General features: G+C 42.2%; 1 protein-coding gene across 2 annotated transcripts in view; it reads right to left on the bottom strand.

The window, feature by feature from the left end:
- abca5 (ATP-binding cassette, sub-family A (ABC1), member 5) overlaps window positions 1–19,603 on the bottom strand; it is a 134,057-nt gene that overhangs the window by 23,012 nt on the left and 91,442 nt on the right. For both annotated transcript variants that reach the window (XM_055876307.1, XM_055876386.1), the window contains exons 31-33: window positions 16,181–16,256; window positions 15,234–15,328; window positions 13,598–13,717 (exon numbers count right to left, since the gene is read on the bottom strand). In XM_055876307.1, the coding sequence (XP_055732282.1) occupies window positions 13,598–13,717; window positions 15,234–15,328; window positions 16,181–16,256 (291 nt within the window). The remainder of the gene's footprint in view (window positions 1–13,597; window positions 13,718–15,233; window positions 15,329–16,180; window positions 16,257–19,603) is intronic.

Below are 19,603 nucleotides of genomic sequence, written 5' to 3'. Positions count from 1 at the left end.
CACAACTACATAGACCCAATACACCTGAGACACACCATCATCATCATCATCACAACTACATAGACCCAATACACCTGAGACACATCATCATCATCATCACAACTACATAGACCCAATAGACCTGAGACACATCATCATCATCATCACAACTACATAGACCCAATACACCTGAGACACATCATCATCATCATCACAACTACATACACCCAATACACCTGAGACACATCATCATCATCATCACAACTACATAGACTCAATACACCTGAGACACATCATCATCATCATCACAACTACATAGACTCAATACACCTGAGACACATCATCATCATCATCACAACTATATAGACCCAATACACCTGAGACACATCATCATCATCACAACTACATAGACCCAATACACCTGAGACACATCATCATCATCCTCATCATCACAACTACATACACCTGAGACACATCATCATCATCACAACTACATAGACCCAATACACCTGAGACACATCATCATCACAACTACATAGACCCAATACACCTGAGACACATCATCATCATCATCATCACAACTACATAGACCCGATACACCTGAGACACATCATCATCATCATCACAACTACATAGACCCAATACACCTGAGACACATCATCATCATCATCACAACTACATAGACCCAATACACCTGAGACACATCATCATCACAACTACATAGACCCAATACACCTGAGACACATCATCATCATCACAACTACATAGACCCAATACACCTGAGACACATCATCATCATCATCACAACTACATAGACCCAATACACCTGAGACACATCATCATCACAACTACATAGACCCAATACACCTGAGACACATCATCATCATCATCACAACTACATAGACCCAATACACCTGAGACACATCATCATCGTCATCACAACTACATAGACCCAATACACCTGAGACACATCATCATCATCATCACAACTACATAGACCCAATACACCTGAGACACATCATCATCATCATCACAACTACATAGACCCGATACACCTGAGACACATCATCATCATCACAACTACATAGACTCAATACACCTGAGACACATCATCATCATCATCATCACAACTACATAGACTCAATACACCTGAGACACATCATCATCATCATCACAACTACATAGACCCAATACACCTGAGAGACATCATCATCATCATCACAACTACATAGACCTAATACACCTGAGACACATCATCATCATCATCATCACAACTACATAGACCTAATACACCTGAGACACATCATCATCATCATCACAACTACATACACCTGAGACACATCATCATCATCATCACAACTACATAGACCCAATACACCTGAGAGACATCATCATCATCATCACAACTACATAGACCTAATACACCTGAGACACATCATCATCATCACAACTACATACACCTGAGACACATCATCATCATCATCACAACTACATAGACCCAATACACCTGAGAGACATCATCATCATCATCACAACTACATAGACCTAATACACCTGAGACACATCATCATCATCATCACAACTACATACACCTGAGACACATCATCATCATCATCACAACTACATAGACCAATACACCTGAGACACATCATCATCATCATCACAACTACATAGACCCAATACACCTGAGACACATCATCATCATCATCACAACTACATAGACCCAATACACCTGAGACACATCATCATCACAACTACATAGACCAATACACCTGAGACACATCATCATCATCATCATCATCACAACTACATAGACCCAATACACCTGAGACACATCATCATCATCATCACAACTACATAGACTCAATACACCTGAGACACATCATCATCATCATCATCATCACAACTACATAGACCCAATACACCTGAGACACATCATCATCATCATCACAACTACATAGACTCAATACACCTGAGACACATCATCATCATCATCACAACTACATAGACCCAATACACCTGAGACACATCATGATCATCATCACAACTACATAGACCCGATACACATCATCATCATCATCACAACTACATAGACCCAATACACCTGAGACACATCATCATCATCACAACTACATAGACCCAATACACCTGAGACACATCATCATCATCATCACAACTACATACACCCAATACACCTGAGACACATCATCATCATCATCACAACTACATAGACTCAATACACCTGAGACACATCATCATCATCATCACAACTACATAGACCCAATAGACCTGAGACACATCATCATCATCACAACTACATAGACTCAATACACCTGAGACACATCATCATCATCACAACTACATAGACCCAATACACCTGAGACACATCATCATCATCATCACAACTACATACACCTGAGACACATCATCATCATCATCATCACAACTACATAGACCTGAGACACATCATCATCACAACTACATAGACCCAATACACCTGAGACACATCATCATCATCATCACAACTACATAGACCCAATACACCTGAGACACATCATCATCATCACAACTACATAGACTCAATACACCTGAGACACATCATCATCATCACCATCACAACTACATAGACCCGATACACCTGAGACACATCATCATCATCATCATCATCATCATCATCACAACTACATAGACCCAATACACCTGAGACACATAATCATCATCATCATCACAACTACATAGACCCAATACACCTGAGACACATCATCATCATCATCATCATCATCATCATCATCATCACAACTACATAGACTCAATACACCTGAGACACATCATCATCATCACCATCACAACTACATAGACCCAATACACCTGAGACACATCATCATCATCACAACTACATAGACCCAATACACCTGAGACACATCATCATCATCATCACAACTACATAGACCCAATACACCTGAGACACATCATCATCATCATCATCACAACTACATAGACCCAATACACCTGAGACACATCATCATCATCATCATCACAACTACATAGACCCGATACACCTGAGACACATCATCATCACAACTACATAGACCCGATACACCTGAGACACATCATCATCATCATCACAACTACATAGACCCGATACACCTGAGACACATCATCATCATCATCACAACTACATAGACCCGATACACCTGAGACACATCATCATCATCATCACAACTACATAGACCCAATACACCTGAGACACATCATCATCACAACTACATAGACCCAATACACCTGAGACACATCATCATCACAACTACATAGACCCAATACACCTGAGACACATCATCATCACAACTACATAGACCCAATACACCTGAGACACATCATCATCACAACTACATAGACCCAATACACCTGAGACACATCATCATCATCATCATCACAACTACATAGACCCAATACACCTGAGACACATCATCATCATCATCACAACTACATAGACCCAATACACCTGAGACACATCATCATCATCACAACTACATAGACTCAATACACCTGAGAAACATCATCATCATCACAACTACATAGACCCAATACACCTGAGACACATCATCATCATCATCACAACTACATAGACCCAATACACCTGAGACACATCATCATCATCATCACAACTACATAGACCCAATACACCTGAGACACATCATCATCATCACAACTACATAGACCCAATACACCTGAGACACATCATCATCATCATCACAACTACATAGACCCAATACACCTGAGACACATCATCATCATCATCATCACAACTACATAGACCCAATACACCTGAGACACATCATCATCATCATCACAACTACATAGACCCAATACACCTGAGACACATCATCATCATCACAACTACATAGACTCAATACACCTGAGACACATCATCATCATCACAACTACATAGACCCAATACACCTGAGACACATCATCATCATCATCACAACTACATAGACCCAATACACCTGAGACACATCATCATCATCATCACAACTACATAGACCCAATACACCTGAGACACATCATCATCATCACAACTACATAGACCCAATACACCTGAGACACATCATCATCACAACTACATAGACCCAATACACCTGAGACACATCATCATCACAACTACATAGACCCAATACACCTGAGACACATCATCATCATCATCACAACTACATAGACCCAATACACCTGAGACACATCATCATCACAACTACATAGACCCAATACACCTGAGACACATCATCATCACAACTACATAGACCCAATACACCTGAGACACATCATCATCATCATCACAACTACATAGACCCAATACACCTGAGACACATCATCATCATCATCACAACTACATAGACCCAATACACCTGAGACACATCATCATCATCATCACAACTACATAGACCCGATACACCTGAGACACATCATCATCATCACAACTACATAGACTCAATACACCTGAGACACATCATCATCATCATCACAACTACATAGACCCAATACACCTGAGAGACATCATCATCATCATCACAACTACATAGACCCAATACACCTGAGACACATCATCATCATCATCATCACAACTACATAGACCCAATACACCTGAGACACATCATCATCATCATCACAACTACATAGACCCAATACACCTGAGACACATCATCATCATCATCACAACTACATAGACCCGATACACATCATCATCATCATCACAACTACATAGACCCAATACACCTGAGACACATCATCATCATCATCACAACTACATAGACTCAATACACCTGAGACACATCATCATCATCACAACTACATAGACCCGATACACCTGAGACACATCATCATCATCACAACTACATAGACCCGATACACCTGAGACACATCATCATCATCATCACAACTACATAGACTCAATACACCTGAGACACATCATCATCACAACTACATAGACTCAATACACCTGAGACACATCATCATCATCACAACTACATAGACCCGGTACACCTGAGACACATCATCATCATCATCACAACTACATAGACTCAATACACCTGAGACACATCATCATCATCACAACTACATAGACCCGGTACACCTGAGACACATCATCATCATCATCACAACTACATAGACCCAATACACCTGAGACACATCATCATCATCACAACTACATAGACCCAATACACCTGAGACACATCATCATCATCACAACTACATAGACCCAATACACCTGAGACACATCATCATCACAACTACATAGACCCGATACACCTGAGACACATCATCATCATCATCACAACTACATAGACCCGATACACCTGAGAGACAGAGACATCATCATCATCATCACAACTACATAGACCCAATACACCTGAGACACATCATCATCACAACTACATAGACCCGATACACCTGAGACACATCATCATCATCATCACAACTACATAGACCCGATACACCTGAGAGACAGAGACACATCATCATCATCATCACAACTATATAGACCCAATACACCTGAGACACATCATCATCATCATCACAACTACATAGACCCGGTACACCTGAGACACATCATCATCACAACTACATAGACCCAATACACCTGAGACACATCATCATCACAACTACATAGACCCGATACACCTGAGACACATCATCATCATCATCATCACAACTACATAGACCCGATACACCTGAGAGACAGAGACACATCATCATCATCATCACAACTATATAGACCCAATACACCTGAGACACATCATCATCATCATCACAACTACATAGACCCAATACACCTGAGACACATCATCATCATCATCACAACTACATAGACCCAATACACCTGAGACACATCATCATCACAACTACATAGACCCAATACACCTGAGAAACATCATCATCATCATCACAACTATATAGACCCAATACACCTGAGACACATCATCATCATCACAACTACATAGACCCAATACACCTGAGACACATCATCATCATCATCACAACTACATAGACCCAATACACCTGAGACACATCATCATCACCATCACAACTACATAGACCCAATACACCTGAGACACATCATCATCATCACAACTACATAGACCCGGTACACCTGAGACACATCATCATCATCACAACTACATAGACTCAATACACCTGAGAGACATCATCATCATCATCACAACTACATAGACCCAATACACCTGAGACACATCATCATCATCACAACTACATAGACCCAATACACCTGAGACACATCATCATCATCATCACAACTACATAGACTCAATACACCTGAGACACATCATCATCATCATCACAACTACATAGACCCAATACACCTGAGACACATCATCATCATCATCATCATCATCACAACTACATAGACCCAATACACCTGAGACACATCATCATCATCATCATCATCATCACAACTACATAGACCCAATACACCTGAGACACATCATCATCATCATCACAACTACATAGACCCAATACACCTGAGACACATCATCATCATCATCACAACTACATAGACTCAATACACCTGAGACACATCATCATCATCATCACAACTACATAGACCCGGTACACCTGAGACACATCATCATCACCATCACAACTACATAGACCCAATACACCTGAGACACATCATCATCATCATCATCACAACTACATAGACCCGGTACACCTGAGACACATCATCATCACAACTACATAGACCCAATACACCTGAGACACATCATCATCATCATCACAACTACATAGACTCAATACACCTGAGACACATCATCATCATCACAACTACATAGACCCGGTACACCTGAGACACATCATCATCATCATCACAACTACATAGACCCAATACACCTGAGACACATCATCATCATCATCATCACAACTACATAGACCCAATACACCTGAGACACATCATCATCATCACAACTACATAGACTCAATACACCTGAGACACATCATCATCATCATCACAACTACATAGACCCAATAGACCTGAGACACATCATCATCACAACTACATAGACTCAATACACCTGAGACACATCATCATCATCATCATCACAACTACATAGACCCAATACACCTGAGACACATCATCATCATCATCACAACTACATAGACCTAATACACCTGAGACACATCATCATCATCATCACAACTACATAGACCCAATACACCTGAGACACATCATCATCACAACTACATAGACCCAATACACCTGAGACACATCATCATCATCACAACTACATAGACTCAATACACCTGAGACACATCATCATCATCATCATCACAACTACATAGACCCAATACACCTGAGACACATCATCATCATCATCATCACAACTACATAGACTCAATACACCTGAGACACATCATCATCACAACTACATAGACCCAATACACCTGAGACACATCATCATCATCATCATCACAACTACATAGACCCAATACACCTGAGACACATCATCATCATCATCACAACTACATAGACCCGGTACACCTGAGACACATCATCATCATCACAACTACATAGACCCAATACACCTGAGACACATCATCATCATCATCACAACTACATAGACCCAATACACCTGAGACACATCATCATCATCATCACAACTACATAGACCCGATACACCTGAGACACATCATCATCATCACAACTACATAGACTCAATACACCTGAGACACATCATCATCATCACAACTACATAGACTCAATACACCTGAGACACATCATCATCATCACAACTACATAGACCCAATACACCTGAGACACATCATCATCATCACAACTACATAGACTCAATACACCTGAGACACATCATCATCATCATCATCATCATCACAACTACATAGACCCAATACACCTGAGACACATCATCATCACAACTACATAGACCCAATACACCTGAGACACATCATCATCATCACAACTACATAGACCCAATACACCTGAGACACATCATCATCACAACTACATAGACCCAATACACCTGAGACACATCATCATCATCATCACAACTACATAGACCCAATACACCTGAGACACATCATCATCACAACTACATAGACCCAATACACCTGAGACACATCATCATCATCATCACAACTACATAGACCCAATACACCTGAGACACATCATCATCATCATCATCACAACTACATAGACCCGGTACACCTGAGACACATCATCATCATCACAACTACATAGACCCAATACACCTGAGACACATCATCATCATCACAACTACATAGACTCAATACACCTGAGACACATCATCATCATCACAACTACATAGACCCAATACAACTGAGACACATCATCATCACAACTACATAGACCCAATACACCTGAGACACATCATCATCATCATCATCACAACTACATAGACTCAATACACCTGAGACACATCATCATCATCATCACAACTACATAGACCCAATACACCTGAGACACATCATCATCATCACAACTACATAGACTCAATACACCTGAGACACATCATCATCATCATCACAACTACATAGACTCAATACACCTGAGACACATCATCATCATCATCACAACTACATAGACTCAATACACCTGAGACACATCATCATCATCACAACTACATAGACCCGATACACCTGAGACACATGATCATCATCACAACTACATAGACCCAATACACCTGAGACACATCATCATCATCATCACAACTACATAGACTCAATACACCTGAGACACATCATCATCATCATCACAACTACATAGACCCAATACACCTGAGACACATCATCATCATCACAACTACATAGACCCAATACACCTGAGACACATCATCATCATCATCATCATCACAACTACATAGACCCAATACACCTGAGACACATCATCATCATCATCACAACTACATAGACCCAATACACCTGAGACACATCATCATCATCATCACAACTACATAGACTCAATACACCTGAGACACATCATCATCATCACAACTACATAGACCCGATACACCTGAGACACATCATCATCATCACAACTACATAGACCCGATACACCTGAGACACATCATCATCATCATCACAACTACATAGACTCAATACACCTGAGACACATCATCATCACAACTACATAGACTCAATACACCTGAGACACATCATCATCATCACAACTACATAGACCCGGTACACCTGAGACACATCATCATCATCATCACAACTACATAGACTCAATACACCTGAGACACATCATCATCATCACAACTACATAGACCCGGTACACCTGAGACACATCATCATCATCATCACAACTACATAGACCCAATACACCTGAGACACATCATCATCATCACAACTACATAGACCCAATACACCTGAGACACATCATCATCATCACAACTACATAGACCCAATACACCTGAGACACATCATCATCACAACTACATAGACCCGATACACCTGAGACACATCATCATCATCATCACAACTACATAGACCCGATACACCTGAGAGACAGAGACATCATCATCATCATCACAACTACATAGACGCAATACACCTGAGACACATCATCATCACAACTACATAGACCCGATACACCTGAGACACATCATCATCATCATCACAACTACATAGACCCGGTACACCTGAGACACATCATCATCACAACTACATAGACCCAATACACCTGAGACACATCATCATCACAACTACATAGACCCGATACACCTGAGACACATCATCATCATCATCACAACTACATAGACCCGATACACCTGAGAGACAGAGACACATCATCATCATCATCACAACTATATAGACCCAATACACCTGAGACACATCATCATCATCATCACAACTACATAGACCCAATACACCTGAGACACATCATCATCATCATCACAACTACATAGACCCAATACACCTGAGACACATCATCATCACAACTACATAGACCCAATACACCTGAGAAACATCATCATCATCATCACAACTATATAGACCCAATACACCTGAGACACATCATCATCATCACAACTACATAGACCCAATACACCTGAGACACATCATCATCATCATCACAACTACATAGACCCAATACACCTGAGACACATCATCATCACCATCACAACTACATAGACCCAATACACCTGAGACACATCATCATCATCATCATCACAACTACATAGACCCGGTACACCTGAGACACATCATCATCATCACAACTACATAGACTCAATACACCTGAGAGACATCATCATCATCATCACAACTACATAGACCCAATACACCTGAGACACATCATCATCATCACAACTACATAGACCCAATACACCTGAGACACATGATCATCACAACTACATAGACCCAATACACCTGAGACACATCATCATCATCACAACTACATAGACCCAATACACCTGAGACACATCATCATCATCATCACAACTACATAGACTCAATACACCTGAGACACATCATCATCATCATCACAACTACATAGACCCAATACACCTGAGACACATCATCATCATCATCATCATCATCACAACTACATAGACCCAATACACCTGAGACACATCATCATCATCATCATCATCATCACAACTACATAGACCCAATACACCTGAGACACATCATCATCATCATCACAACTACATAGACCCAATACACCTGAGACACATCATCATCATCATCACAACTACATAGACTCAATACACCTGAGACACATCATCATCATCATCACAACTACATAGACCCGGTACACCTGAGACACATCATCATCACCATCACAACTACATAGACCCAATACACCTGAGACACATCATCATCATCATCATCACAACTACATAGACCCGGTACACCTGAGACACATCATCATCACAACTACATAGACCCAATACACCTGAGACACATCATCATCATCATCACAACTACATAGACTCAATACACCTGAGACACATCATCATCATCACAACTACATAGACCCGGTACACCTGAGACACATCATCATCATCATCACAACTACATAGACCCAATACACCTGAGACACATCATCATCATCATCATCACAACTACATAGACCCAATACACCTGAGACACATCATCATCATCACAACTACATAGACTCAATACACCTGAGACACATCATCATCATCATCACAACTACATAGACCCAATAGACCTGAGACACATCATCATCACAACTACATAGACTCAATACACCTGAGACACATCATCATCATCATCATCACAACTACATAGACCCAATACACCTGAGACACATCATCATCATCATCATCACAACTACATAGACCTAATACACCTGAGACACATCATCATCATCACAATTACATAGACTCAATACACCTGAGACACATCATCATCATCATCACAACTACATAGACCCAATACACCTGAGACACATCATCATCACAACTACATAGACCCAATACACCTGAGACACATCATCATCATCACAACTACATAGACTCAATACACCTGAGACACATCATCATCATCATCATCACAACTACATAGACCCAATACACCTGAGACACATCATCATCATCATCATCACAACTACATAGACTCAATACACCTGAGACACATCATCATCACAACTACATAGACCCAATACACCTGAGACACATCATCATCATCATCATCACAACTACATAGACCCAATACACCTGAGACACATCATCATCATCATCACAACTACATAGACCCGGTACACCTGAGACACATCATCATCATCACAACTACATAGACCCAATACACCTGAGACACATCATCATCATCATCACAACTACATAGACCCAATACACCTGAGACACATCATCATCATCATCACAACTACATAGACCCGATACACCTGAGACACATCATCATCATCACAACTACATAGACTCAATACACCTGAGACACATCATCATCATCACAACTACATAGACTCAATACACCTGAGACACATCATCATCATCACAACTACATAGACCCAATACACCTGAGACACATCATCATCATCACAACTACATAGACTCAATACACCTGAGACACATCATCATCATCATCATCATCACAACTACATAGACCCAATACACCTGAGACACATCATCATCACAACTACATAGACCCAATACACCTGAGACACATCATCATCATCACAACTACATAGACCCAATACACCTGAGACACATCATCATCACAACTACATAGACCCAATACACCTGAGACACATCATCATCATCATCACAACTACATAGACCCAATACACCTGAGACACATCATCATCACAACTACATAGACCCAATACACCTGAGACACATCATCATCATCATCACAACTACATAGACCCAATACACCTGAGACACATCATCATCATCATCATCACAACTACATAGACCCGGTACACCTGAGACACATCATCATCATCACAACTACATAGACCCAATACACCTGAGACACATCATCATCATCACAACTACATAGACTCAATACACCTGAGACACATCATCATCATCACAACTACATAGACCCAATACAACTGAGACACATCATCATCACAACTACATAGACCCAATACACCTGAGACACATCATCATCATCATCATCATCATCATCACAACTACATAGACTCAATACACCTGAGACACATCATCATCATCATCACAACTACATAGACCCAATACACCTGAGACACATCATCATCATCACAACTACATAGACTCAATACACCTGAGACACATCATCATCATCACAACTACATAGACTCAATACACCTGAGACACATCATCATCATCACAACTACATAGACCCGATACACCTGAGACACATGATCATCATCACAACTACATAGACCCAATACACCTGAGACACATCATCATCATCATCACAACTACATAGACTCAATACACCTGAGACACATCATCATCATCATCACAACTACATAGACCCAATACACCTGAGACACATCATCATCATCACAACTACATAGACCCAATACACCTGAGACACATCATCATCATCATCATCATCACAACTACATAGACCCAATACACCTGAGACACATCATCATCATCATCACAACTACATAGACCCAATACACCTGAGACACATCATCATCATCATCATCATCACAACTACATAGACCCAATACACCTGAGACACATCCTCATCATCATCATCACAACTACATAGACCCAATACACCTGAGATATAACACATCATCATCACCATCATCCTAATCACAACTACCACAAATCAACTCCCCAATACACCACCTGATCTCAACACCAAACAAAATATCTAAACACTAAAAACATACCTACAGTATGATAAAAAGACAAAGTTATTTATAACCTAGTTACTGCGACATAGATTATTAGCTATAGCAATGTATTTGCAACATATCACACCTTTTCCCCAATGTCAGAGCTTCTGGACATCCCCCTGTCCCCCTCATTGAGTTGGATAGAGGGCAGACCACAAACAGCCATTGTGGCAAGTGCATTCTCTATCCAACGCTATGTTCCACCCATCTTCACCCCTACTCTGATACTCCAACACTCACCTGAGCTGCCCTGACACCATGATGGCCACGCGGTCACACACAGCCTCAGCCTCCTCCATGTAGTGAGTGGTCAGAATGGCCCCACGCTGGCGGTTCTTAAACGCTGCCCGGATAGCCCTCCTGGAGACCGGACGAACCAGAGGAACAGAAGGACCACAGCCTTAGCACTTTACTGGCTACTTAACAGAGTAGAACAATGAAAATCTAAAACTAAAAAACAAACTGAAAACCTTTGAAACTGAAGATGACATATACTTTTGGTTATGTAGTGTATGGACACCTGCTCGTCAACCATCTCATTCCAAAATCATGGGCATTAATATGGAGTTGGTTCCCCTTTTGCTGCTATAACAGCCTCCACTCTTCTGGGAAGGCTTTCCACTAGATGTTAGAACATTGCTGCAGGGACTTGCTTCCATTCAGACACAAGAGCATTAGTGAGGTTGGACACTGATGTTGGGCTATTAGGCCTGTTGGGCTAGTCGGCATTCCATTTAATTCCAAAGGTGTTCGATAGGGTTGAAGCCAGGGCTCTGTGCAGGCCAGTCAAGTTCTTTCACACTGATCTTGACAAACATTTTCTATATGAACCTCGCTTTGTGCACGGGGGCATTGTCATGCTGAAACTGGAATGGGCCTTCCTCAAACTGTTGCCACAAAGTTGGAAGCACAGAATCATCTAGAATGTAATTGTATGCTGTAGCGTTAAGATTTCCTTTCACTGGAACAAAGGGGCCTAGCCCGAACCATGGAAAACAGCTCCAGACCATTATTCCTCCTCCACCAAACTTTACAGTTGGCACTTTGCATTCGGGCAGGTAGCGTTCTCCTGGCATCTGCCAAACCCAGATTTGTCCTTCGGACTGCCAGAGAGTGAAGAATGATTCATCAATCCAGAGAAAGCGTTTCCACTGCACCAGAGTCCAATGGCGGCGAGCTTTACATCACTCCAGCCGACGCTTGGCATTGCGGATGGTGATCTAAAGCTTGTGTGCGGCTGCTCGGCCATGAAATTTCATGAAGCTCCCGACGAACAGTTCTTGTGCTGACGTTGCTTCCAGAGGCAGTTTGGAACTTGTTAGTGAGTGTTGCAACCGAGGACAGACGATTTTTATGCGATACACGCTTCAGCACTCTGTGGTCCCATTCTGTGAGCTTGTGTGGCCTACCACTTTGCAGCTGAGCCGTTGTTGCTCCTAGACGTTTCCACTTCACAGTAACATCACTTACAGTTGACTGGAGCAGCTCTAGCAAGGTAGAAGTTTGACAAACTGACTTATTGGAAAGGTGGCATCCTATGACGGTGCCACTTTGAAATTGACTGAGCTCATCATTAAGGCCATTCTATGGCCAATGTTTGTCTATGGAGATTGCATGGCTGTGTGCTCGATTTATACACCTGTCAGCAATGGGTGTGGCTGAAATAGCTGAATCCACTGAAGGTGTGTCCACGTGCTTTTGTATATATAGTGTACATATACAAATGACACAATGAAACACGATACATTCTGGTTTCTATTGATTGCAGTGTGATTTTGCTGTAATTTCTCAGCCTTGTACCGCACAACTATTTCTTGTCAACAACATTGTTTTGGTCTGATTGTGCCTGTCCCAGGGAGAGGAGCATGGGTCTCACCACATGCGTTGTTTGGACTTGGGGTCCATCCCTGTAGAAGGCTCGTCCAGCAGAACTATCTGAGGGTTCCCCAACATGCTGAGAGCAAAGCACAACTGAAACACATAAACAGGAAACACAAAGGAAAACAGTCAACAACGTGTGGCACAGATACAAATGAAACAGGCAAATGAGAATTAGTGAGGGCAAAAGGATTTGAACGTTTGGGCTAGGCTAAAACACACAAAGAAAACGCAACAATAAAAATCAAATATATTTATAAAGCACCTTTTACATCAGCAGATGTCCCAAAGTGCTTATACAGAAAACCAAACCTAAAATTCTAAACAGCAAGCAATGTAGACGTAGAAGCAATGTTGGCTAGGAAAAACTCCCTAGTAAGTCAGGAAGAAACCTAGAGGAACCAGGTTCTGAGGGGTTGACAGTCTTCTTCTGGCTTTCCCAGGTGGAGATTATAAGATTGTCCATTAAGGCCAGATCGTTCTTCAAGATGTTCAAAGTACCATAGATGACCAGCAGGGTCAAATAATAAATCACAGCGGTTGTAGGGGGTACAACCTGTAGCCTTTTCTTTCCAGGAGTAAACGTCAATTGGATTCTCATAGCTGAGCATTCAGAGATTGAGACAGCAGTCAACATACTGTGACACAGATATACAAATTAAACAAGTGAGCAAAGTAAGGTTGTAGGGTTGTTTGAACTGGCAGAGGGAGGATACACTCACCTAATTTCCTCTCTCTATTATCAAACATCACATTAAATGATGGATGGTACTGCTAGGCCCAAACGGAATCTCTGAAGCAACCCCATTTCAGCTTTCCAAATGTCTCCCTGGCAGGCAGTTTCAAAGTAAAAGTCTCCCTTTCCACAGTGTTATGTAAAGGTGTGTGGAGAGTAGACAGAGTGTAAAGTGGAACTCTCTCTTGCTCTCCCTCTTTCTGTCTCACCTTCCTCTTGATCCCAGCTGAGAGGTTTTTTGCCTGCTTGTGGAGGTGGCCCTTCAGCTCCAGAGCATTCACCACACTGATAGGAACACAGAGAGAGAGAGACAAACACAAAGTTCACACAAAGTCCATTCCACAGGAGACCACAGCAAAAAGGTACATAACAGAAAAATAAAGAGGGCCAAGTCTAAAAGGCAGGTTAGATAAGAGGCAAACGTTAGACACATTATTCATGTTTTAGGATTAAAATGAACTCCAGATGAACAATCGAATCAATGCTTAGTTGTCAACAGTACATCTCTGACTACATCAGGCACCAGCTGTTACTACCACAAGACAGTTGACATAAGGGTATTTATATCTATTATGGGGTCCAAACACATTAATGCACTTACATTACATATATAAAAAGATAAAACAGTACATCATATAACATTATTACACCACTACATATCTACAATACAAAATGTATAAAACCACCGTACAACAATATTGTGTGTGTGCTAGCTTGTGTGCGTATGCTTGTGTCTGCACCTTTGTGTGTCTCTTCACAGTCCCCGCTGTTCAATAAGGTGTATTTTTACCTGTTTTTTATATATTTTTTTAATTTTTTAAATCTGGACTTGGGGATTGTGAAGAGACCTCTGGTGACATGTCTTGTGGGGTATGTATGGGTGTCTGAGCTGTGTGCTAGTAGTTTAAACAGACAACTCAGTGCATTCAGCTTGTCAACACCTCTTACAAAAACAAGTAGTGATGAAGTCAATCTCTCTTCCACTTTGAGCCATGAGAGATTTACATGCATATCATTGTTAGCTCTCTGTTTACTTTAAAGGGCCAGCCGTGCTGCCCTGTTCTGAGCCAATTGTAATTACCCTAAGTCCCTCTTTGTGGCACAATGGTTAACATCTCTTTTCTGAGTGTACTGCATATAACCAGCTTCTCAGGTGCCATCTCAGTGTGCTTTATTCTATAGCTAGAGGACTGCTGATAGTATAATTTTTTTGTCTTTATCTATTGATGTCTAGTACTGTCTGTTTGCTAGCTAGGGCCATCTACTTTAAGTGCTCCCTGTCTTCACAGTGACCTACTTGGTGTCTGCTGACTGTTCATAATTTGCAGATAGTTCATGACACATCAATCAGGATGAAGGTACAGGGCAATTTGTGACTTCTTTTGGTAATCAGTGGCTATATTGGAGTGCTTTCACTTCTCCTAGGCAATCAGCAATTAGTACAGGGAGGCGTGCTCTCCACCTCTGATAAGCAATTAGCAATTAGTGTTAGTTCTTCAGTCTCCCCTGGTTTCTCAGCGGTAGTGGCGGTCGTGTCAGTTCGGTCTCATAACTAAGACCAACGCCGAAACCAAGACTGTTCTGCGGAGTTGTTGGAGGAAGGCTCCACACTCTCACTTGAGTATATTTTACCTAGTTATTTACTTTGATTTTGCAGCTTTGTCAACCCTGTGTGTTTTCTATACCTGTTTGCACCTCTCCCTGTAGTATTGAGAGACGTTCCCAAAAACTTGGTTGCAACCCTCCTAATTTAGTGTACCCTGCTACACTGTACACTGCTACTCCAGCTACTCTACATCTGACTGTTTCTCTCATAGTCCAAGAGCACCTGGTCTTTGGTGGTGGTGACACAGGTCTACAAATTTCTCCTAAGTGGAGATTTTCTATTCTCACCTGTCCATCTCCTCTCCCTTCTGCTAAATAATTCTCTTGACTCTGCCTCTTCGACTCTACTTCCCTCCCTTTCCGCATCCTATGACCTGCACAGTCCCCTTTCCTCCCGGCCAGCTTGGCCCTCCCCTCCTGCTCCATGGCTGAGTGACTCATTGTGAGTTTACAGAACAGGGCTGCGAGCAGCTGAGTGAAAAATAGAGGAACACTAAACTTCCGGAGAACCTATCATCCTTTCACTCCCTCCTCTCTACCTTCTCTTCCTCTGTATCTACTGCTAAAGCCACTTTCAACCACTACATTTCATGCTTCTGCCTCTAACCCTAGGAAGTTCTTCCACCTTCTCCCTCCTCCCTCTCTGTGGACGAGTTTGTCAACAACTTTGGGGAAAAATAGGTTGACGACATCCGCTACTCCTTCACTCAGCCTATTGAGTCCACTGGTCTCACTCAACTACCCTACGCCTTGACCTCTTTCTCCCCTTTTCCAGATGACGTCTGGCCACTGGACAACCTGCCCGCTCGACCCCAGACCATCTCGGAGACCTTCACTCATTAACTCATCCCTGACCACTGGCTGCGTCCCCTCTAAATTCAAAATGGCCAGAGTTGCTCCCCTCAAGAAACCAACACTCGACTCATCTGACGTCGAACTATAGACCTGTAGCCTTTCCTTTCCAAAACACTTGAGTGTGCTGTCTATGATCAACTTTATCGCTATGGCTCTCAACGATCTTGACCCTAAATAGTCAGGCTTCAAGATGGGTCACCCAACCGAGACTGCCCTTCTGTGTCAGAGGCTCTCTGCACTGCCAAAGCTGACTCTCTCCTCTGTTCTCATCCTGCTAGATCTATCCACTGCCTTTGACACCATGAACCATCAGATCCTTCTCTCCACCCTCTCAGGGCTGGGCATCTCGGGCTCTGCACACTTTTGGATTGAATCCTACCTGGCAGGCCGCTCCTACCAGATGACATGGAGAGGATCTGCGTCGGACACAGATTTACTGGTGTCCCCCAGCGCTCGGTTCTAGGGCCTCTATACACCAAGTCACTCGACTCCGTCATATCCTCACATGGTATCTCCTATCATTGCTCTGCAGATGACACGCAACTACCTTTCTCCTTCCCTTCTGACACCCAGGTGCCCGGCCCACCACCTCAAGCTCAATAAGACATAACTGCTCTTCCCCTGGGGGAGCCGGCTCAAAGACCTCTCCATCATGGTTGACAACTCCAGTGTCGCCCTCCCAGAGTGCAAAGAACCTTGGCGTGACACTGGACAACACTGTTGTTCTCTGTAAACATCAAAGCAGTGACCCGCTCTTGCAGGTTCATGCTCTACAACATCCGTAGAGTATGACCCTATAATACACAGGAAGAGGTGAAGGTCATAATCCAGGCACTTGTCATCTCCCATCTGGACTACTGCAACTTGCTGTTGGCTGGGTTCCCCTCTTGTGCCATCAAAACTCCGAAACTTATCCAGAACGCGGCCGTCTGCCTGGTTTTCAAGTTCTCCCATGTCACCCCGCTCCTCCTTATGCTCCACTGGCTTCCAGTTGAAGCTCCCATCCACTACAAGACCATGGTGCTTACCTACGGAACAGCAACTGCCCCCACCCACCACACTTTCGTTGCCTGTGATATGTGGTTGTCCTTCCTAGTTAACATGAATGCAGTCACACTGGAAAAGAGCATCTGCTAAATGACAACTATTAACTGTATTATGATAGTGGATAG

This window comes from Salvelinus fontinalis, chromosome 1 (genome assembly GCF_029448725.1).
Source record: "Salvelinus fontinalis isolate EN_2023a chromosome 1, ASM2944872v1, whole genome shotgun sequence".
NCBI classification, from domain to species: domain Eukaryota; kingdom Metazoa; phylum Chordata; class Actinopteri; order Salmoniformes; family Salmonidae; genus Salvelinus; species Salvelinus fontinalis.
Note: the sequence above shows the minus strand (reverse complement) of the source record. Positions and strands in the feature narration are given on the sequence as shown.